Source organism: Primulina eburnea, chromosome 3, assembly GCF_022965805.1.
Source record: "Primulina eburnea isolate SZY01 chromosome 3, ASM2296580v1, whole genome shotgun sequence".
Taxonomy (NCBI): Eukaryota; Viridiplantae; Streptophyta; class Magnoliopsida; order Lamiales; family Gesneriaceae; genus Primulina; species Primulina eburnea.
Genome location: NC_133103.1, coordinates 13,477,347 through 13,499,258, shown reverse-complemented (window position 1 = coordinate 13,499,258; position 21,912 = coordinate 13,477,347). Strand labels below are relative to the sequence as shown.

The window sequence follows — 21,912 nt, the reverse complement described above, 5'->3', positions numbered from 1 at the left end:
GATCCCCTTCCTTTCCTTTCTTTTCTGACGACTATTCTCAATGCAAATCGTCTTTCTCTTCCCGACAATTCTTCATGCAGATCCTTCCAGGGTCGACCTAAAAACGACCAACGTATGGGCGCCTGGTTGGTCGACCCAAAAGTTAGGTCTACCTTGTTGTTGGTAGACCCAACTTTTGGGTCGACCAACAAGTTGGGTCTATCAACCAAGAGTTGGGTCTACCCAATCTTTTTTGGGTCGACTATGGTGATTTTTGGGTCGATCATATTGCTTTTGGGTCGACTCTATTGATCTATGTCTAATTCAACCCATGTTGATTTCGGGTTGACCCTTTTTCTAACACATGAATCCATGGATTAGACAAAAATATGACCGATAATTATTTAATTTTGACGGATAATTACACAATTTTGACAATGTTGCATGTTTTTAACATAATATTACATGTTATGACATATAAGTCACAATTTTACATATGTTACATGTATTTTGACATATGAGCCACAATTTCATTTTAACATATGAATCACAATTTCAAAACTATGTTGTAAGTTTGACATATGAATCACAATTATATTACATATTGTTTTAACATATGAATCACAATTTCACAAATATGTTACATATTGTTTAACATATGAATCACAATTTCACAATTATGTTACATGTTTTAACATATGAATCATAATTTCACACCCAGCTATGTCACATGTTATTTTAACATATGAATCACAATTTCACAACTATGTTACATGTTGTTTTAATATATGAATCACAATTTCACAAAAATGTTATATGTTTTTAACATATGAATCACAATTTCACAATGTATGTTATATAATATTACATGTTTTAACATATTAATCACATATTTAGGTGGATCGACACAAACTAGCATTCATGTAGCAAACAAAGGTCGACCAAGGACCTTGTTGTTTTTGGGTCGAACCAAAGGCTGAAACTTTGAGTCGCCCTTGTTGCTTTGCTTCTGGGTCGAACCAAATGTATATCCTATAAAATTCAACAAAAATTAAGAGAATGAGAATATATAAAAATTAATTTTTTTTTAAAAAAAAAACAAACGTGACACACCAGGTAATTATGAATTCTTCTTGGTTCTTCTTGGTCGACCAACAAAATTTTGGTCGACCCATAATACTTGGTCGACCTACTTAATTGACCGAGAAGAAAAAGAAGAGAAGAATTAAATAAGTTAAAAAATATAACTACAGTTAATGTAATAATCAAAAATCATAATTACATATCAAAATCTTTGTTTTTTTAAATACTTTCTTTTCCACTCTTACCTTTTAAATTAGCCCTGTATAAGACCAACTTTTTTTAAGAAACAAAAAAGACAAAGGACAACTTGCATTTGATTATGTTGGTTTGCGAGTGAACAGAGAGTGCAAAAACTCGTCATTAACGGTGGGAAATATACCTCTTTTACTCATAATTATACTGCTAAACATACATTTTTTTAAAAACCAAATCTTGGCAAAGTATATATATGAATTGATTGCATATAGATTTTGCAATGTGATTGTGTTTTACATATCTTAGTTAATAATAATAATTAGCAAACGGAAAATTGGATAACAACAATTAGGAAAAAAAGATAATAAAAATGATTGCACCAGCTGCAGTAAATGCAAATACCAAAATTTTCTATGATATTAAAATAAAAATTTATTAAATGAACAATCGGCCAAAAAAATGAAAAATTTGAAAAGAAAAGATGAAAATATATATATGTATACACTTCGAAAATTTGAGAGAATGATAGAAATAGATGAGAGGAGAGAAGATAAAAGAGAGGTGATGTGAAGCGACATAGAGAAAAATAAATAACTTGTGTTGAGTTAGAAATTTTAAAAATTCAACCAAATCTTTGGGTTGAACTAAATACAATTTTTGACAATTTATAGTTGCACATTAAGCTTTAATGTTTGTATGTTAATGAATTCCATGAAATTATTAAAAGTCTATTGAAAATTTGAATCCCTATAGACTTTTATAGAGTTTTTAAAAGTCTATGTTAAAACTCTATGAAAATCTATTTTGAATATCACTAGAATTTTATGAAGTATGAATACATCTAAACTTTTAAAATCTTTAAAAGTTATACAAACTTAATAAAACTCATACATTAAATGCACCCCTTGAGTGTTTTCAAAATCGGATCGTATTGGCCGGTTCGATCAAGTAGGTTTCATATGAGATCGTCTCATGGATCATAATCTGTGAGACGGGTCAACCCTACTTATATTCACAATAAAAAATAATATTTTTAGCATAAAAACTAATATTTTTGCATGGTAACTAATATTTTTGCATGATGACCCAAATAAAAAATCCGTCTCACAAATACGACTCGTGAGACCAGGAAACCGATCATGGATCCGATCGAAACACTCTAAAAAACCATTTTAACAGTCAAACCGATAGAAATCAATAAAAAAAAATCGGTCGGATCCACGATGAAATGGTCAACCTGTTTTTGTTTTTTTTCGAAAAGTTAATTTTCTCATTTTTAAAATCTTAAATATGATATTTAGTTATATATAAAATATGTGAAATAAAGTTATTGATTTAAAAAATAATATTTGGATATGGTTTGGGGGCCAGAATCAAATTGTCCATCAATCCAACATCGATAATTTAATCTATAGCTGCACAAAATGGCGTCAATGGTCTCCACTCTATCTGCCATTGTCTCCGGCTTACCTCTTTTTGGCAAGCCCTCACTTTATGCCCACTCAAACTTTAGGAGACTCGTATACCCATTTCTCCGTAATTCTTTCGATCCAATTTCGGCCCATTTATCTTCTTTCTCAAAAGCTCAAGCAATAAACTCATCAGGCCTAGATGAAGATTTAGTTGTTCTGGGCATTGAAACTAGCTGTGACGACACTGCTGCAGCTATAGTAAGACGACGTTAATGCTAGTAGAGTGCTGTCAACTAACAGTGCACCCCATAATTTGGTTGATATTCATTGTGTGTGTGTGTGTTTTTTCTAATGATTCTGTTATTCGTATTGGATATATTGTGTAATTTGTTTCTGGGTATTGGTTATTTGTGAAAAACTTATGAAAGTTTGGTTCTTTTGAACTTTTGTGAGATGATAGGTTCGAAGCAATGGTGAAATTCTCAGCCAAGTTGTGTCTTCTCAGGTATGCATTTATTATTATTATTTTCTTGCATATCTGCGTGGACTCTGGCATTTTCTTTTGGGGTGGAAAGACTGATATTGGGAATCAATTATATTTTTCTTGAGTAAAAATCTTTGATGATATTTTGTTTGTGCTTTTCGGCACAAACAAAATTTTATCTATGAAACACACTTTAGGTACGAGTAAAATATGTACTTCTGAAATTCATAAACTTGAATTGAGTGAATTTAAACTTCTGCATTGTTTATTCTGTGACAGACAGATCCTTCAAGTTTATTGAAAAAATTGGCCTAAGTATTTCTCATCAGAGAACTAATTGCTTTTTATGAACTGGTGGTAAAATGAAGATACTAGATGAAGCATTACCATTGGGAGAAATTAGTTTACTTGGTGTAAGCTTTGACCTTGTTTTCAATTAAGACTTTTTAGGCTACTGACAGATTGACATTCTTGATGCACATGACCAAAACATTAAACTTAAAATTATAGTCCATGTGACACACCTTTGTCCCAGTTTCCAGTGTCTGACATGGGTGTTTGAATCTCAATATAAGGTTGCTTGTGCTTGATTTAATCATTTAATATCACTCACTGTGCTGGTTGTGTGGGCACAAAATTATCTTGTCTAACTTGTCATGAAGAAACAAATGATTTCACAATAATTCATGCATTCGCACTCTCGAGGAGCCATTAAGTGCTTGTTCTATTTTTGTCCTGTTGGTGCTATGGATATACTTGAATTTCAGTAACAATCTTGAATTTGGGTTCGTATATTTCATTTACTTGGAGCTTACATTTTTTATTCTACCTTTTTAACCAACCTTAAAAGTCCTCTGAATTGTCAGCATCTATGGAAAATCTGGTTGTATACTACTATACTGAATTCACTTTCTGCAATTTACTCTATATATGATGATCAGTCTCACAAATTTATCCTATTTTACTTTTTCAAAAATTTAATTACCAATCAGGCTAATTTTATCCTCTTTTAACTTCATCAAGGCAGATCTGCTTGCCCGATATGGAGGAGTTGCTCCTAAAATGGCAGAAGAAGCACATGCTCAAGTGATTGATCAGGTATAGGACTTAGTTACTTGATAATTGCTTTCATAATCTGTTGCAAAATACTCAACCCAGAGAAAGCCTTCCGAACACTGAGCACACCACCTGTAACGGAAGTCGTTATTGTGGAATTTTATTGCTCTCTCTCTCTCTCTCTCTCTCTCTCTATATATATATATATATATATATATATATATATATAAATATAAAATCCACCCAGACTGGTATGCTTCTTTCTTAACTTCAGGTGGTGCAAGAGGCTCTTGACCTAGCTAAACTAAATGAGGAAGATCTTTCTGCAGTTGCTGTGACTATTGGTCCTGGTTTAAGCCTTTGTCTGCGTGGTAAATTCATGATAAGCCTTCAGTCTCTTTTGTCTGCCTATCTTGAACACTGTCCTTGTTTCTCCTTCTCGATACACATTTAAGAAATGTGACTCTTTAAATGTATAAACAAAAAGAGTCAAAACATTATTGTTTCGTTTGGTTTTATAAGATTATATCTGGTTGTTTAATGATATGGGTAAGAGAAGCACCTGAGTTTACTGGATTTTCATGCAGTTGGTGTGAGGAAAGCTCGGAAACTTGCTGGCACTAATGTTTTACCAATCATTGGTGTCCATCACATGGAAGCACATGCTTTGGTGGCTAGGTAACCATGGATTGTGTGAAAGTTGTACATAATCACTGGAGGAATAGCATTAATGGATCAATTGCATCGTTCGAACTCTTGCTTATTCTATTTTAAATCCTATTGCTTACTTTTTATCAGTGTTTTGTCAGTTATTCCATCTTAAATCAATTGACCAAGGAACATTTAGTTTTAAAATTGCTTGGTAAGATTCTATTAGTGAAGGTTATAGTGTGATCTCGTGATTGTTTCGGTTTGACTCACTTTTCATGACAAGATATATTTCTTGTATGTACAAACCTCGTGCTATTATCTAACAAATGCCACAAACTCAAACTTGTTTGACGGAAAAATTTTAAAAAATAACATTAGTCAAACTCAGTTTTTGAAAAATAACTCCCCTCAAGTGTATTTGAGTTTATTCAAATACTCTGGAGAAAGCGTTAGTTTTTTTTTTTTTTTTTTTTTTTAAGTTTGACCGGTGTTATTTTGCTAAGTGTTTCCAAAATCTATTATGCTACAGGCTTAACAACAATGTGCTTCGTTCCTTGTCTTTAAGTAAATGTACCTTGATAATAATGATAAGTCATATAATATGATTTCTAAATGTAGAGTATGTTTGTGTGCTCTTAAGCACCGAAACAAACTGAACTTAATCTTTTGTTGAATAATATTCGTATTCTGGATGAATTATATAGGTAAGAGATAAGTTTTTATAATATAACAAAAGGTTATGAACATTTGAAAACTTACATATTGCTCACTTCTAGGTTGGTGGAAAGAGAATTAAAATTTCCTTTCATGGCCTTGCTTATCTCAGGTATGATAATTAAATCCGTAAGATTCTTTTTCTTTTTTCCTTTCCATTTTTCAATTAAATTAGTTCTCGTACATTACGACTCGTACAAATTTTGAAAAAAATTGTTGGTGATTACTGCAAATGGTACACTTCTTACGATGACAGCCATTTAGTCTCTTTCACCTATCTTTTGGTATGCATCAATTTACGAAGTTTACCATATATGTATGGTCTGTGTTTTGTTAGGAGGCCACAATCTTCTAATTCTTGCTCGTGATCTTGGCCATTATATACAACTTGGAACCACGATTGATGATGCAATTGGTGAGGCATATGACAAGACAGCAAAATGGCTTGGTCTCGATCTGAGGAAGAGTGGGGGCCCTGCACTAGAGGAGCTAGCTCGTGAGGGTGATCCCAATTCCGTTAAATTCAAGGTAAGCTATCTTCCTAAAATCAATCTTAATTTTTTTTTATTATGTTGTGCTTGTTATTTTTTTTAACAAGATAATAGTTTGTTCTGCCACAGGTCCCTATGAAACAGCATAAAGACTGCAACTTCTCCTACGCAGGTCTAAAGACTCAAGTGAGGCTGGCAATTGAATCCAAAAGCATGTAGTATATCCTTGTCATTAATTTTACTCTGTACATCATTTATCACCATATATTCTTATCTTTGTTTTTTGTTATATATCAAGACCAGGGTTAATTGCCAAAAATATGATGTATATCTGTCTATGTCCTCGTTTTATCCATAATTGAGAATAAATGGTGTATCTAGCGCTTCAGAAATTGTCCCCCTAATGAGCAAAAAGCTAACACATTGTAGTAGCTATCATACTTATGGTGTTGGGTCTTGGGAATTATGGATCGGATCCATGTCTTTTGCGGTTGTCTATGTAGTATAGCAATTAAAATATGTACTTAAGCAGTTGTGCAGTCGGAAAAATTTTGGTTGCATTATCACCACTAATAATGGTATAGCGGTGGATGTTCGGCTCTACACTTAGAATTTCCGTCAAAATTATATTATTAGGTTATCATGGATTGCAAATTGGCACAATTATTAGGGAGGAAATGTATGGAAGTAGCAATTGCTCTTACTGATAGATGTGGCTGTTTACATGGCATAACAGTCAAAATGTAGTGTTTGGACTAATATACGATTTAAAAAATTTGGGTTCTACTTTTGGTACAACAGGAAATGCTCAATTCTGCATATGGCATATGTGAGGTGGTGTATTATGAAAGTTTTCTACGTGTTGCATTTTGTTCTCGAATTCATGCAGATAGTATACATGTATTAGTCTACAAGCTTTCACATAATTCTTATACCATTGATGTTCTGCAGTGATTCTGGAATCCCAATCTCTTCAGCCAGTACTGAAGACAAATTGGCCAGGGCCAATATTGCTGCCTCTTTCCAGGTAATTAAGTCTGTGATTTTTTCTTGCTTTATAACATCTTTATCATGTCTATCGACTATCGTCATAGTTGGATTTCTTGAATTGTTTACCTCCTAAATACGCCTCGTGAAGAGAGTTGCAGTATTGCATTTAGAAGAAAAGTGTGAACGAGCAATTGAATGGGCATTGAAGATCGAGCCTTCTATAAAGCATCTGGTTTGTCAAAATATGTTTTAACCGCTCTTTATCCACCACATTGCATAAAATGCAGCTATTTTTCTTTTGTTTTGTAATTCAGTCATTCTTAAATTTTCTGGTTTGTGATCTCCATGCTCTATTTTGCCTTGGATAGGTGGTCTCTGGTGGTGTTGCATCCAACCAACATGTTCGAGCTCGGCTCAACGAGGTTGTGGGAAGGACTGGTCTGCAACTTGTCTGCCCTCCTCCTAGTCTTTGCACAGACAATGGTGAGAAAGTCTTGTTTGCATTTGTCGCTTTGTAAGCCATGTCAATATTAAGTTGTGCCAATTATAGTACCGATTAAAAGTAGACATTTGACATTATGTTGTAAAATTCAAAATTTACGAATTTGTTGTTGCACCTGTCATCTATGGTAGGTGTAATGATTGCTTGGACTGGAATCGAGCATTTTCAAATGGGAAGATACGATCCTCCACCACCTGCCTGCGAACCTGCGGATGCCTTGGTTTGTCACTTATTTTTTGGTTGTTGGAAGTTTATAATGTGACTGCATTTGGTTTGTGAACGCTTTTCACATGTCCAACTCTCTCACACTCAAACGGCACAATTTTCACGTTGTCTGTCTCCTCCACCCTTTCAAACGTCAACCGAAGTCTGAATGTTTTAAACCCAGTTTGCAATTTCTGTTGAATATAGGCATTGAATTAATGAAATGTTACGTTTCTGCAAAGACTGTATTATGTTTTTTTGGTAATCACGGTGTATATTCTCTGTTCACGACCAGAATATTCAAGTTTCACTCGAGTTTTGTCTATCTGGAACTTCTGAAAAGTGTGTTTTTAATGAAACAGCTTGATCTTCGACCGAGGTGGCCGCTGGGGGAGGAATTTGTCCAAGGAAGGAGCGAAGCTCGTTCGTTACGGACGGCGAGGATTCATCCATCCCTCACCTCTTTAATCCAGGCATCTATGGAACGACAATAGTAGTCTCAGTCATGGGTTTTTACGAGATGGAAAAAATTAGCTTGCGAGACATCGTCAAATTTAAGTTCCATCTGACGCTCAGTTTAATTTCCAAGACGTGACAAGAAAAGGTTTGAATTATGACGTCATTTTGTTCACTTATTCATTTAATTTTAGTTATGCACATCAAATTATAAATCATATATGGTCATGAAATAGATATTTTGTGAGACGATCTTACGAATTTTTGTCTGTGAGACGGATCAAATCTATCGATATTCACAATAAAAAACAATACTTTTAGCATAAAAAATTATATTTTTTCATGGAGGACTCAAATAAGAGATCCGTTTCAAACAAGTTTTTGTCAAAGTCATGAATTATCAAAAAAAAAGTTGGGGCTTATATATATATATATATATATATATATATATATATATATATATATATATATATATATATATATATATATATATATGATAACTATTTCAATAAGTAAAAAGCACCTCTCTTTCTCCTAAACTCGAGACATATCTTTTTAGATAAATCTTAAATGAAGCAAATAAAGTCTTATCAAAACCCCACCCAATCCCCGCTTGCAATCGTCCAAGCTTTCATCTTCTGCAATTGCCTGTGGTTCATATTCCTCAATCTTTGTATAAAAACTGACTCATATTTTTTTCCCAATTCTTCAAAATTGCATAAATATTGTTTTGCTTTCTAAAATAGTCATGCTCATTATGTAACTAATCAGATATATTAAATTTAATGTTATGCTTTTTTAACCATATAATGAACAATCAGTTGTATGGAATATTAAGGTTGTATTTTCATTTTAGGAGAAATAAATGTGCTTTCGATCGGATGAAAAATGTTGGTTGTGTCACATGCTTATTTTCCATATTTTTGAACCATATAGTTAACGGATTATTAAACCGAGGAAATTATGTAAAAGGAGGACTAACTCGGGGCACTTGAAAAAACGGCTCCGCCTCCATCGAAAGTTTGTAACCTTTGTCGCTTATTCAACTGTCCCTCGGGGAGACAGGGTCAAGAAGTACCATACCTACTCTACATTATCATATGGTTTCGCGGGCATCCGAATCCGAAGAAGTGGATATTAGGACCTTTTTTTTTTGCTTTTTAAATGAGCATTCATTGTAGTCTTAAAGCCTCTTCTTGGAGTTGGTTCTAAAAATGGAGAATCACCTCCTAACATGGAAATTAGCTGATAATAGGTGATGAAAGAGCCGAGAAACTCCACGTCACTGAATAACTTGGAGCCAGGTCTTCTTTTAGTAGAAAGACTAAATCGAGAAAATGCAATAAAATACAAGATTAAATAGGGAATTATCAATGTATCGTATGCTTACTTTCTGTCATTTTTAACAGTGGAGTTAAATGACTAAATAGAAAAAAAAATCACATAAAATTAAATACTAAATCGAGATAATTGAAAAAAGAGGCACCGATACATATGATAAATGAGCGACTGAATAAGAAATCATCTCGAAAATATTGTTCAAAAAAAATATATGTTATCGAGTTATTACTTTTTAAACTAAGTTTTTCTTGCTTCTTTTTTTTTCTTCTTCAGAATATCAATGACGGTTTTATTGTAGTGAAAAACTGTAGCATTCCAAATTGGCAACAACGGAAAAAAGCCCCTCAAAGGGATCAACTAAGTTTGGCATCCAAATTACCATAACTCCACCAGAGTAATCCATAACTTAGTCATCCAAATTACCATAACTCCATCAGATTAATCCATGTCCTATAAACTATATGATATAACTAATTAGATACACAACCAACAAAAATCTCAGCATGTACATTATTAGAAATCGTATTTTGTCCTTCCGCTCTTCAAAATTAGGCACAACATATCCGACATGTCGGAATATGATGACCAGAAGTTCCAAGCCTCCAGCATAAGTCGTTTCCGTGATCCCTTGAAATGAACTACCTGAAACCCAAAAACAAAACCAAATTTTATAGTAAATCTTATTCAAGAAGCCCGTCTCAAAGGGAAGAAAAAATTGATTTTTAATCAGTGGTTTGTTCATTGAGAAGTGATATAAATGTTCTTACCTTCACATCCAATGGCATTCCATGAAACTGACCAGCACCCTCAGGTGGTGTCCAATTATAACTAGAACATGGTAAGAAGAGGACCGAAGCACCACCGATTTTGTCTAGGAAAGCCTCTCTTCTAGAAAACCTTCTTCCATTAAAATTAGGGTCAGATTTTACTATCCATGCAAGCGCTAATTGATCTCCAAGCATCCGGGAAGCTTTCATGAATTTTAAACTGTAAACTTCCAGCACTTCATGTAAGAAAATCATTCCCCTGTGATAACATACAATTATCTTAATACAAGGGGGAAGTACAATTTAGTAACGAAAATTCCAAGTTCAAACATATTAACACCAACTACAACAAAAATATTCGCAAATTGAGAGATTCAGCAGAAAAAAGGAGAAAACATAGTCAGTTTTTTCAATGAGCAGTTTCATAGTACTCTCGGGCTTCTTATCAAGTTAAAGCAATGCTTGTTTTGTGTCCCTTCGTCACCACACGAAAACAAAACAAAATTGCCTCTCAATCGAGCAGTTTCTGCCCACAAAAGTTTCTTCTAGGTGTCTCCTTGATAATTGGTTACTTCTTAAATATATTTTCCCAGTTACTAGTTAGGTTGTAGAGGACAAATGATAGAATGTGCACCTCTGAATTGCCTCAGCAGTGCCCCTTACTGCTATAAGTCCTGAATTCAAAGGTTGATTGTGGTTGTTCCGGAAGGTAAGAGCCAGATCAAAATTTGGATATTCCGTAAATATATGTCCCAGGTCATTCACCACTGCTATATCCGAGTCAGTAAAAATGAAATGACTGACTTGCTCCCGCTTCTGAGTCTTTTTAAGCTGTATTTCTAGAAAAGCCTGGAGAAAACACATAGCAAAAAGGAAACAATTACATTCTTAAAAAATTAAAACATGACATACTATTAACAAATAAAATCTCACAGGACTTGCTCCATAACACAAAGTATGCACCAAATAGTATTAATCCAACAAATTCAAGTCAAATAACATATTTATAAAAACAATTGCATTTTATATCACAGGAAACATAAAAAAAGCATCAACATATATGATGAAGCTAAGGTAAAATAAGAAATATATAGAAAAATTATCTCCATTTTTCAAGCATGCCTAATGCTCTTACAATGTAAGATCTGATTCTTTGAAGCATCAACTTGTCTCGCGAATATTCACCTTGTATTGATTGTATAGTAACCATGTCTCGATGCAAACGAAGCTCCGACGCTGGATCAGTAAGGATGAAGATGTTGCTTTTGGGCATAGTCACCTACAAATTGATAAGACATGAATTATCATTGTTTAGATTAGTCGTTCTTATCCTTACGAGCTGAATCAAATATAAATTCAGACATTGTCAGAAAACGTGTCATGGCCCGTGATTCAACATATAAGTTTGTTTAGAAAATAAAAATGGAAAAAAAACACGTTCTTTAGAGGATTGAAGCCTATATTGCACAACAGAAAATATATGATTTATCCCAACCAACAATCTCAGTTGAACAGTCAGTTTTTCACTTTTGAAATCTCAAGTGCAAGTCACACTAGGGGATCATGTGAATGGGTAAAAAATTTCAAAAAAAAAAAAAGAAGAGAAGATAATATATTACTTGGATGCACCTGGATGAAATTTATAAACACATTCAAGATTGCCGTCGACCTCTCCACCTTATTGTATGAAGCATTCCCTACAGTAACATAGTCAGGCGGTCTACCAGAGACCAGTCCATCAGCAGCAGAATCATAGGCAGCAAACATCGAGACAAAAGCAACATGTTCCCCAGAGTTAGGATCGTTAGGAAGTAATCCAAAACTTGTCTTGTTGAGAGCCTTGGTTCCTGATTCACAATTTTGTCAATTTAGGCAAATCAGTTCAAACCATACCAATTTTTTTTCATGGGCACCTTCATTTGATCGCAAAATGTCCAAACTCATGAAATCGAGAATAGACTAGGTAATGACATAGTTCAGCGCCACAAATACATGCCAATAGCATGATTCAACATGTTTTCCCACAAGTAATCAAGATGTAAACAAAATCGGATAAAAAGAACTTGCACATGCTTATATCTCAAATGTAGCTAATGAAGCATAAATAAGGAAAAAAAATACTGTGGATATTGCGAGATTTCTTAAGTTAGGTATCTGATTCTATAATTGCAAAATAGCAAAAGTGTAGCAAGAAGGTTCCGAAAAAGAATTCATGGATATTAATCATTTGCGAGTAGAGAAATTAAGAACTAAAAATGAAATAGTAATTCCTTTTCCTCCCTTAGAAAGTAAAGGGACTAAAAATACCTTGGCAATGGAGACGATCAGGCAGGCCTTCACCAGCTGCTGGTCCAAGAACAAGATGATCAAATTTCACACGCTTTTCACTGCGCAAATCCCCTGAATTTGTCAGCTTCTGGAACTCCAAAACTGAAAGGAACATACATTTCTCATTTCGTTTAACATACATAACAATAACAACACATCAGAAATTAATTGAGGAAATCAGAAAGCATCAGACTAGGAACCTGAGAGCATATGAGGAATTATAACAACTGCAGGCAACAAAAAGATCCAACGCTTCCATCCGACGCATATCGTCTTCCACTGCATATTACCCCGCTCTTCAAACCAAATGAAGCTTCCAAAAACTCCAGCAACGAGAGAATCTCAATCCATCAATGCAATTTCATTCGCAAAAATATCCCACACTCTGATCCATGCAACTGGAGCGTGGAGATTTAAAAGTTGATTTCAGAAAATTTATCGGGTAAATCTTGGATTACTGATCGTAATGATTGGGGGATCGAAGCTGATTGGCCGTTTGTTTAGATAGATCGAGAGCGATAAGCATTAATGAGCCTCGAAGCCCACAACATATGATGGGCTTTCAGATTTGAAGAATACAAGAAAGCCCATTCGTTCAGAAATAAAGAGCCCATTACGCCTTCTCCTTTTTATTTGTCTGGGTTGGTTAAAACTTGCATTTATTCCCTTAAAAAAAAAAATCCCAAAACAATATGGCTTCCTCGATTTCTTTCGTAGGTCTGCCATGGTTGCATCTGTGAAGTATGAATCAAAACATTTGGTACCAGCAAAAAAAGCAGAGAGTGGGAATACAGCTTATTTTGTTTGATTACTTGAAAGCATACAAATAATAGCTAAAACATGACAAATCCATTTTACGCAGGCCACAAGATTCAGTATCAAACTATTTAATGCTGTAGAATTATTTGTATCTAACTACACATGCACGCTTGACGTCTTTAATGCTTTCTTATTCGGTATCCAAGAATTCGAGCCTCGAGTTCACGAAATGGCGAGACACGTTCTCATGCCCCGCCACACTTGCTTAAACAAGCGAGTCCTCCTTCCAAATAATCTTGCCTGTTGATCCAAAACTCTGGTGCATCCTGCAACGTTTATAAAGATTTTGAATTTCAAGTCTTTTACAAACAGTTGAACCTAAATCACCGTTGCTTGATCTCAACCTCATAGTAGTAGCAATCATTGCACTGATGCTCAACCCAAATGTGCATCGAGTTGCTTGAATTCAAAAAGCTCAAACTTTTATCGAAGTAGGCATTTTACTCGGTGGGTCAGAATATACACAATTTTCCAACACCGGTAATCACATTTCCAAATATCTTTTAATGATATAGTACAATTATATTTATAATATGACAACACAATAGTCATATAATAAGCAAAAATTTACATTTCAACTAAAACAATAGAACACTATCCATAATAAATGGTAGTTAATAGTGTAAAGAAGCAACATGATGCAACACATAGTTTAGGATTGAATGGCGCAAGATGGTGGGATTAATAATTTGAAGCAGCAAATGAAGATGATATTGAGGAGCCTTCAGTAACATGCAACTAAAAAAGAAGAAGACTGTTATAGTTATGACCGCCCTACACTGAGCTTCAGCGGCTCTCCTGTCATTTGGTCGCCAATACGGACATCAGCGCTCATACATTCGTGGCACTTGGCACTTGGCAAGCAACAACCCCGCTCATGATCTTATGACTTTTATGGAGAAATGTGTTTGGTACACAATTGTTCAAGCCTAGTCACCGAGATCCCCTTTGTGAGGGAGGCACCGCTTCTCCCAGACAAGTCATATAACTAAGCAAAGCTATTGGTGATAGAAAAATCCGGACATCTCAGGATTGGAATGAACCAAATGTTCCATGCATTTATCCTGAGTGAGAGTCAAAGACAAATTATTTCTACATTTAGAGTTTTCTCCACCAACATCTATCTTTTGGTAGACGACGACAAAATGTATAACAAAAAATACACTCGAAGCATGTTGACAAACATTCAAACAGTGTTTCATAAATTAGACAATGGACATTCAGAAACAGGTAAATAGTCGCTTAATATTAACTTGAAAAGCTTAATATAGTAATCACGGGACACAGATTCATGCTTACTGGAGTAAAAGAGCCTCCGGTGCTTGAAAGCAACCGGTGCCAACTTTAATGACCCTTCCATCTGGCAGCTGTTTATTACAGGTAATAACTTTAAATTTGTTAATTGTTTTCCAACACGCCTGAAAGATAGCAAGGTAATATACCCATAGAAAAGATGTGTGGAGGCAAAAATGTTAAATCTAACTATTCTTCTATGAAAGTTAAAACAAACTTCTGCATTGAAAAAGTAAGGACCACGGTAAAATATTAAGTTGCGAGTACACAGCAAGATGCATTGGTTCTTGCAATTGTAGTTACTTTATTTCAGTAGCCTTGAGAAGATATGAACTTGCAGAAAATTAACTTACAGTATAATTCTTAACAAGGGTAGTAGTTTCAAGTCCCAATTGATATTCCCTTTTGTAATCATAACTTCATCAATTAAGAAAAACGTCAAAACATGCGTATCAATTTATAAGTCACTGAAAACAAATATTAATTCACCCACCTTATATAGCAAATCTTCTCTTTGATAGTCCTGACAGTCTCAAAGTCAGCTGTTCTATTAATAGCATACCTTCACAGAAAAAGCAAAACCATTGGCACAATTAATAAATATATAAAAGATAGAACATTTGATGAAGCTTTTTTTAATCATTTTTCAGCAACATAAATACTCAATGGTTGATCTATTCCTTTAATTTAATCTTTAAAAAATATTTTCCCTTTCTATCAGTGTGACATTCCAGATCAGAATGCTTATCGAATATCATTTAGCAAACAAACACAACTGTTTGGGAATTTATCGATTAAGAGAAAAATGACAACTAGTTATCAAACTATCCATGATCCACATCACAGATAAGTCTTGATAGAAAGTTTACCACGTGAGTAACTCCATCGACAGAATCAATTACTAGTCCCGTCAGCAGACCTGAGTCATCTCAAGACGGCATTGAATAGCACATTATAGAAAATTCGATGCAAGTCCAGGGAGAAAGTGAACAGAAACAACAACCATAAAATAACTGTACTGTGATGGACAAAGTTTTTTGCAGACACCATATTCATAGTGACTAGCTTGTTAAGAGTAGTGTGTAGACCAGTGACGGAAACCATAATTTTTTAATTTAGCCTCACAAGCACCTTGAGCGTACAATGTCAAAACAGCTTGGATTTGAATGAAAACACCAGCAAAGTTGTATTTCTCAAACATGACTTCAACCTGGATACAGACAATTTAAGATTTGGATCATATCATCTTAGTTCCACCAATAGAAATCCAAATCTATAATTCTAGAACTAGGCAGTTTATTTTTTCACGGTTTTTAGATGGATTCAAAGGTGGGTCAGTGAGCAAAATTTTGCATTGTGCGGGATCTACCTTCAGAAAGTAAAATGAAATGAAAAGTAAAACCACGTCTTTGAAACAGAGAGAGAGAGAGAGAGAGTGTACCAATAATCAAACAATACACTGGATAAATGAAACTTTCTGCATTTGGAGATTAAAAGATACGGAAAGTAACCTTTAGTTCGCTAAAAAATGCATGATCCCACACGTGTTCCATATGATCCCAATTTTGCACGATACCATTGTTAACAGGGTAAGATATGTCTAACTGATGCCTTCATTTCAAACAAGCATCTCCAACAAGAATATCCTGCGGACACACGAAAAAAGAAAATTAAGTGGTAGAAAGCAACAAGTGTTTGCCACGTTTGACTTGAGAGCTAAAAAAAGTGCAACGATCTCTCGACGTATAGGAAAAATACAAACACAACTACAGAGCTATAATGTGTCCCAAGATAAAAAGTGAGTCGGAATACAAAGAATGCAATTCCAGTACGTGGAACTTCAAGAAAACCATCACTTCATTTTAAACAAAACAACTATAAAAACTATAACTTTTCGACATGCAATTTATGTAGCTCAGCTACGTGTCGTGAAGTAAAGAAGTATAGAAAATCGCTAAAAGAAAGTTCTTCTTCCCTTGCTCAAATCGTGCCTGTGTAATTTCCAAGTACGCCGAGTAATCTCCCAGTGAAATGAATTTTCTTTTATAGTTCCGAAATATACAAGTAAACAAACACCAATCTGAACCATAAGTGAAAGAAATAAATCTGACCGTGATCTCTTGCTCCAAAAACGATTCTTCGTAGCGAAGCATTGGCTTTCCAACAACACAAGGAAATACCGACGTGGGGAAGTTTTCACTCGCAAATCCACACTTAACATACTGAGCAGAATCAAAGAGAACACAGAATTAAGCAAACCAATTGATAATGAAGAGATGAAATCGAATAATTGTAGAACTGATCACTCTGAAATGTGTAAGTTAAAGCAGGGAATAATTACACCGGTGCCATTGTCACATACGACGACGTTCCTGTGGTCCATCGATCCAAGTCTTTGGCACCCCCGACGGGAATAAATTTATGGGGAAAGAAATCATTTATAAAATGCTTTTGTACAAATAATTTATTAAATCAAAAATTAAAACACACATTTAACTAAGCTAAATCCAATATTTTATTGTTAAATAATAAGCGACTATAGGATTATTATATAAACATTATTATAATTTAAAGTTTTTGGAAATATTCCAACCTAGAGAAATGAATTTATCATCATGTCAATTTTTTATAGTTAGCCAAAATCGACTTATTTGACTATGAGAAATTATTTACTTTCATACTTACTAATTCTTGAAACAATCACATTATTCATTTATTGGTTTGCTTTAACAAATCTAATTGAAAATAAATTTCAAATCAAAATATTTTTTCCGAGTTGTAAAATTATTGGATGAATTTCAAATATCTCTACGTGAAATCATTCCAAATCATTCGTTCAAATAACTGAAAGAAACCTATGAAAATTACATTATCATAATTATATTTTTTTATAGTGGTATATCTTAATCAAAATTACATTTTTCACTAATATTTAACACATATACCCGTCTTAAGTAGCAAAATGCTAAAATTATATTTGAATGTGATGAAATATTTGAAATAAATATTTAAAACGACTTTATATTAATCAACCACCCGTCTTAAGTACCAAAATGCTAAAATTATATTTAGATTTGATGAAATGTTTGAAATAAGTATTTAAAACAACTTTATATTAATCAACCACATTGATTAAAAAAGACATGATTTTAATTTTCTGGATAAAATAAATTAAAAAATGCAGTATCACCAACTCAACTTATTTTATATTATCCAGAAAATTTTAAAAGTCATTTAAGATGTCCATGCATATATTTTCCAGAAAGCATTTTTAAAAAAAGTCCAAAAACAATACCAATTGTAGCCATAATCTGCCACTCATACATAACTTTTCAGTATCATACATATATAAATTTAACCGCGGACAAACCGTCCAGGACTGAAATCATCTCTTAGGCATCTACTACATAACATGAAGTAAAAGCAGATACAAAAGACACATCCAAACACTTGCAGACTCACGGCTACCAGCAAGTCCAAAACAGCAGGCTCTACTCTATTGGGATTACTTTTCTTGAGGTTCCACGACTGGAGGTCCCCGTGGGTTCACTGTTTGTTTCAGCTCCACCATATCCATCGAACTCCAACGAAGGAAATGGCCAACCACCCCAATTAGCTAAGTGGCTAGTCCCTGCATGATCTGAGAGGAAGGTTATGCATAACTGAATAAAAGCATTAGAAATATATGTAAAGATCACTCATAAATGGATTCGACTCTAAAAGTATTTGTAGTTTCTATATAAAAGCAACCGCTCAAGTTGAAAGTAAACCAGAGCTCAAATTTTCAGCTTTTTTTTCGCTGGTCTTGTATATAAACTTAGAGGATTTGGGGATGAACATGTAAATTATTTAGAGCCGACTTACTTCAGCCATTAAAGGAAACAAGCTATTTATCTTTTTTCCCCAGTATCAGTTTGATGATGTTTAAGTTTCTGCTAACCCCAACTAGTTCACAACTAAGGCTTGCAAGACATTTGATCAATCTTTAATCTTCGATTGTCAAATAAGGGCAATAGTTTAAAAATCTCATCATCAAAAATCCTCATTGGGAGTAAAAAATTGTAGAAAATCCAACAGAACAAATCAATGAAACATTGAATGCATAATTTGAGAAACGATAGAGAAATGAAGAATTTCCACCGCTTCCATAGTGCTCCAGAGAAGGAAAAGGCCAACCGCTCCAATTTGCTAGATTATTCCACACACTTTCATAAGTCCCTGCATAATAAATAAAAAGTGATATCCCCACATGATTGCAAGCATTATCGATGAATAAACGCGACAATTTACTTTATTTTATTTTATTATTTTTCTAACGCGTCTAGATTCACAATTCAGAATCTCAAATACGTAAACCAAGTTCATCACACAATAAGATAATATTGATAAACAAATGCATTCTTGCTGGAACTAGCCAATAAAAAGAAAGAAAAATAAAACACTTTTGAAACTGGACATTAAAGTAATGTACCTGCATCCTCAAGTGAATTGAAGCCATTGCTCCATCCAGGCAAAGCTTTATCAGCGTGGGTTTTCCAGTTCTCTTCAAAACCAGCAATCTCATCTAAGACCAATTATAAGGAATCAAATATCAGGTACAGACAGTTTGAAAGAAAAGCGCCTATCAGATTGTGCGAAGGAACCAAACCTTCATTTAAATTGTGTAGAGTTTGTAAGGAGTCAACTTGGCCATCAGAAGTTTTCTTCTTCGTAACAGAGTGTCCCTTGGTAATCACAAAAGAAGTAAAAGCTTTAGCCGGTCTCAGTTAATTTAAAAAAAAAAAGCGCTACTTTTTTCAGAACTTTACCAATCATGATGAAGATTCAACCAATTATGAAAGTCAAGTAACTAACTAACAAAATCGAAAAATATAGAAAATATTAAATTCAAACTTCCGCACCAGGCATGCTCTCCGTCAAGTATATTACCTTATCACGGATTCCTTTAGAAACTGTATGCAGCGATTCACCAGCCAATTGATCTTCTTCTTTCATCTCCATCACAGTCACCTTTGACAATTATACAAATAAAAATTATAGATGTTATAAACAAAATGTTAATTCCTCTTGGGAAGGCATTGTTACTGACCCCGTCACCCCCAGTTCTTCTTCCAACAGAAGAAGTGTAGTAAGGTCCATCTGGACCACCATATGCAATTTTCTGGAAGCTAAAGCTCTGGATCCCTGCAGTTTATATCGACTTTTGCATAATAATATGAAAAGAAAGATATATAGTTCCACTCTCTGTGCTATGGACAACTTCTATGATCTTCCCAAAATGTTGTCCGTAAAGCAATCTTTTGGTAACCTATTCTGAATGGTAACATCACGGTAAAACCAAGTCACTTAAGAGCTACTGTTCGATATGTTAATGAATTGCGGAGTAGACATCATTGTGTCAATTAAAGCACTGACAAAAAAACCTCATACATAGCATACTCATATAAACCAGTTAATTGGGGATAGAACGCGTGTGACAAACTTAGAGGTAATGTGAAAGATGTACCACTTTGAAACTCATTTGGGTTCCAAACAGAAAGTTCTTCGCTAGCCATTTGGTTCTGCGTAGCATTATTGCCATCTTGATCATCTGGGCTCAGCTCCTCAATGGTGATTTGCTTCGTAGAACCAGTATGGACATCAAATGGGCGAGTGAAAAACGGATCATCAAATGGGCTTCTCGCACCAAATAAACCACCAAATGGTTGAGCAAAAAATGGGTGGTCAAATGGATCTTTCCCTCCAAAGAACTTGGACATCCTACAAAATTATATAACAGCCCAAACAATGAAACAAATAATAACACAAAATAATACTGCCACACAGACACATACATGTCACATTATCAGGAGCGACTGAGTGGGATAGTGGCCCCAAAGGCTGATTTCAATCTTCGTAAAGGTATTAACCTCATGGTGGATCCAATGCTACCATTGCCTAAATTTTTTTCTAATGTTTGGCAAAGCACGCATGTTTGGGTCAATGATGACTATTGGATCTGCATTGGGATGTTACCACCCCCACCATAGCATCTCATTAAACCCAAATAAAATCTCATATATATTTTTTAAATGAAATATCAGTGTCCCCGATATGTGAGCGACTACACATAAACATCTATTTGCAAGCCATATATAGCTTTTGGAAAAAATAATCAAGTGGGGCGTTAAGTAAGATATCTAAAGATCATACTTTTCAACCAACTAATACAGAGTAAAGCATAAATTATCCAACAATTCAAGCATCAACCACCAAAAAGCTCTCTTTCTTGAGTGCGCGCGTTTACTAAAGTTATTCCAAATTCGAGGATTAAAAACCCAATAAATTTGTGGTGAATTGTATGAAATAGTCGAGCAATTGGGGGAAAAGAAACACATAATAGAAGATGCTACAGAAATCCCGATTACCTGTCACAAAACTATCACGAGAAAGAAACACAACATAGAATACGCAGAGGACCAAAAAAATCAGTACAATTTCATTAGATAGTATGATTATTCAGCATTTGGTCAGGAAAGCCCATAAAAATCATTTGATTGTTCCTCGTTACTCGAGCAAGTCATGAAAAAATTCTATCGACAAAACAAGTAAATTTATACGACATAAACCCACAAAAATTTAACGAAAGCAATAATGAATCGATCACCACCTGAAAATGAAAAGGAGACCAATCAACCGATCAAGTGACTGCCAGTGCTTTCTCAATTCTCCACCGTGTATCGAGGATCAGAGCACCGACATTGTTTTATTGTTCTTTGTGTTAGTTAGGCCCAACAACATCTGGGCTCGTAAATAGGAAATCCATTTTAAAAAATCCGACCAAAATTTTGCGTAAAAATTTTGACATAAAAAAATTTTGCGACAAATTATATGAAATCATTCAAAAACATTATTTTTTGTTTTTTTTAACGTTGATATTTATTCCTAATTTTATCTTAGACTATATATCGATGGACACTTTCTGAACACAATTAACACTCGAAACTATGGGATAAAATATTATTAAATTGTCTTGATGGGTAAAAGTCTAATTTTAATTATTTTGGCCTAATTAATAGTCCGGCTATAATTATTATAGCTCACTCGAATAATAGATTTTGGATGGATAAAATTTGAGTTAGGTTCATATAAGGCCGAAGACCACACA

At 34.3% G+C, this 21,912-nt stretch overlaps 3 protein-coding genes and 1 pseudogene across 9 annotated transcripts; 1 reads left to right on the top strand and 3 right to left on the bottom strand.

Annotated features, from left to right (window-relative positions):
- Window positions 1-2,629: 2,629 nt before the first annotated feature.
- Window positions 2,630-8,435, top strand: LOC140826644 (probable tRNA N6-adenosine threonylcarbamoyltransferase, mitochondrial). The gene is made up of 13 exons (XM_073189108.1): window positions 2,630-2,927; window positions 3,130-3,174; window positions 4,177-4,251; window positions 4,484-4,580; window positions 4,797-4,887; window positions 5,637-5,686; window positions 5,912-6,102; window positions 6,195-6,280; window positions 7,017-7,092; window positions 7,204-7,287; window positions 7,424-7,538; window positions 7,689-7,777; window positions 8,124-8,435. The coding sequence occupies exons 1-13, from the start codon at window positions 2,682-2,684 to the stop codon at window positions 8,253-8,255; spliced, it is 1,377 nt and encodes a 458-aa protein (XP_073045209.1). The 5' UTR covers window positions 2,630-2,681; the 3' UTR covers window positions 8,256-8,435.
- Window positions 8,436-9,920: 1,485 nt separating this feature from the next.
- LOC140826641 (uncharacterized) lies at window positions 9,921-13,292 on the bottom strand. Of its 4 annotated transcripts, none has more exons than XM_073189107.1 (7): window positions 12,854-13,292; window positions 12,633-12,755; window positions 12,003-12,172; window positions 11,511-11,604; window positions 10,960-11,164; window positions 10,326-10,584; window positions 9,921-10,200 (listed from the first exon to the last, which is right to left on the bottom strand). In XM_073189107.1, exons 1-7 carry the CDS (start codon window positions 12,936-12,938, stop codon window positions 10,072-10,074), a joined length of 1,065 nt encoding a protein of 354 aa, XP_073045208.1. In that variant the 5' UTR covers window positions 12,939-13,292; the 3' UTR covers window positions 9,921-10,071. The 4 variants fall into 4 exon arrangements, with proteins under 4 accessions (XP_073045208.1, XP_073045206.1, XP_073045207.1 ...); XM_073189105.1 differs by having other exon boundaries at window positions 10,960-11,174; window positions 11,461-11,604; window positions 12,854-13,291; XM_073189106.1 differs by having other exon boundaries at window positions 11,955-12,172; window positions 12,854-13,289.
- A 150-nt stretch (window positions 13,293-13,442) lies between these two features.
- On the bottom strand, window positions 13,443-17,173 carry LOC140826643 (actin-related protein 2-like; annotated as a pseudogene).
- An 890-nt stretch (window positions 17,174-18,063) lies between these two features.
- LOC140826640 (uncharacterized) lies at window positions 18,064-21,564 on the bottom strand. Of its 4 annotated transcripts, none has more exons than XM_073189101.1 (8): window positions 21,412-21,564; window positions 20,272-20,525; window positions 19,855-19,949; window positions 19,695-19,775; window positions 19,414-19,489; window positions 19,237-19,329; window positions 18,906-18,983; window positions 18,064-18,405 (listed from the first exon to the last, which is right to left on the bottom strand). In XM_073189101.1, exons 2-8 carry the CDS (start codon window positions 20,522-20,524, stop codon window positions 18,257-18,259), a joined length of 825 nt encoding a protein of 274 aa, XP_073045202.1. In that variant the 5' UTR covers window position 20,525; window positions 21,412-21,564; the 3' UTR covers window positions 18,064-18,256. The 4 variants fall into 4 exon arrangements, with proteins under 4 accessions (XP_073045202.1, XP_073045203.1, XP_073045200.1 ...); XM_073189102.1 differs by having other exon boundaries at window positions 21,415-21,553; XM_073189099.1 differs by lacking the exon at window positions 21,412-21,564 and adding an exon at window positions 21,240-21,383.
- Window positions 21,565-21,912: the final 348 nt, after the last annotated feature.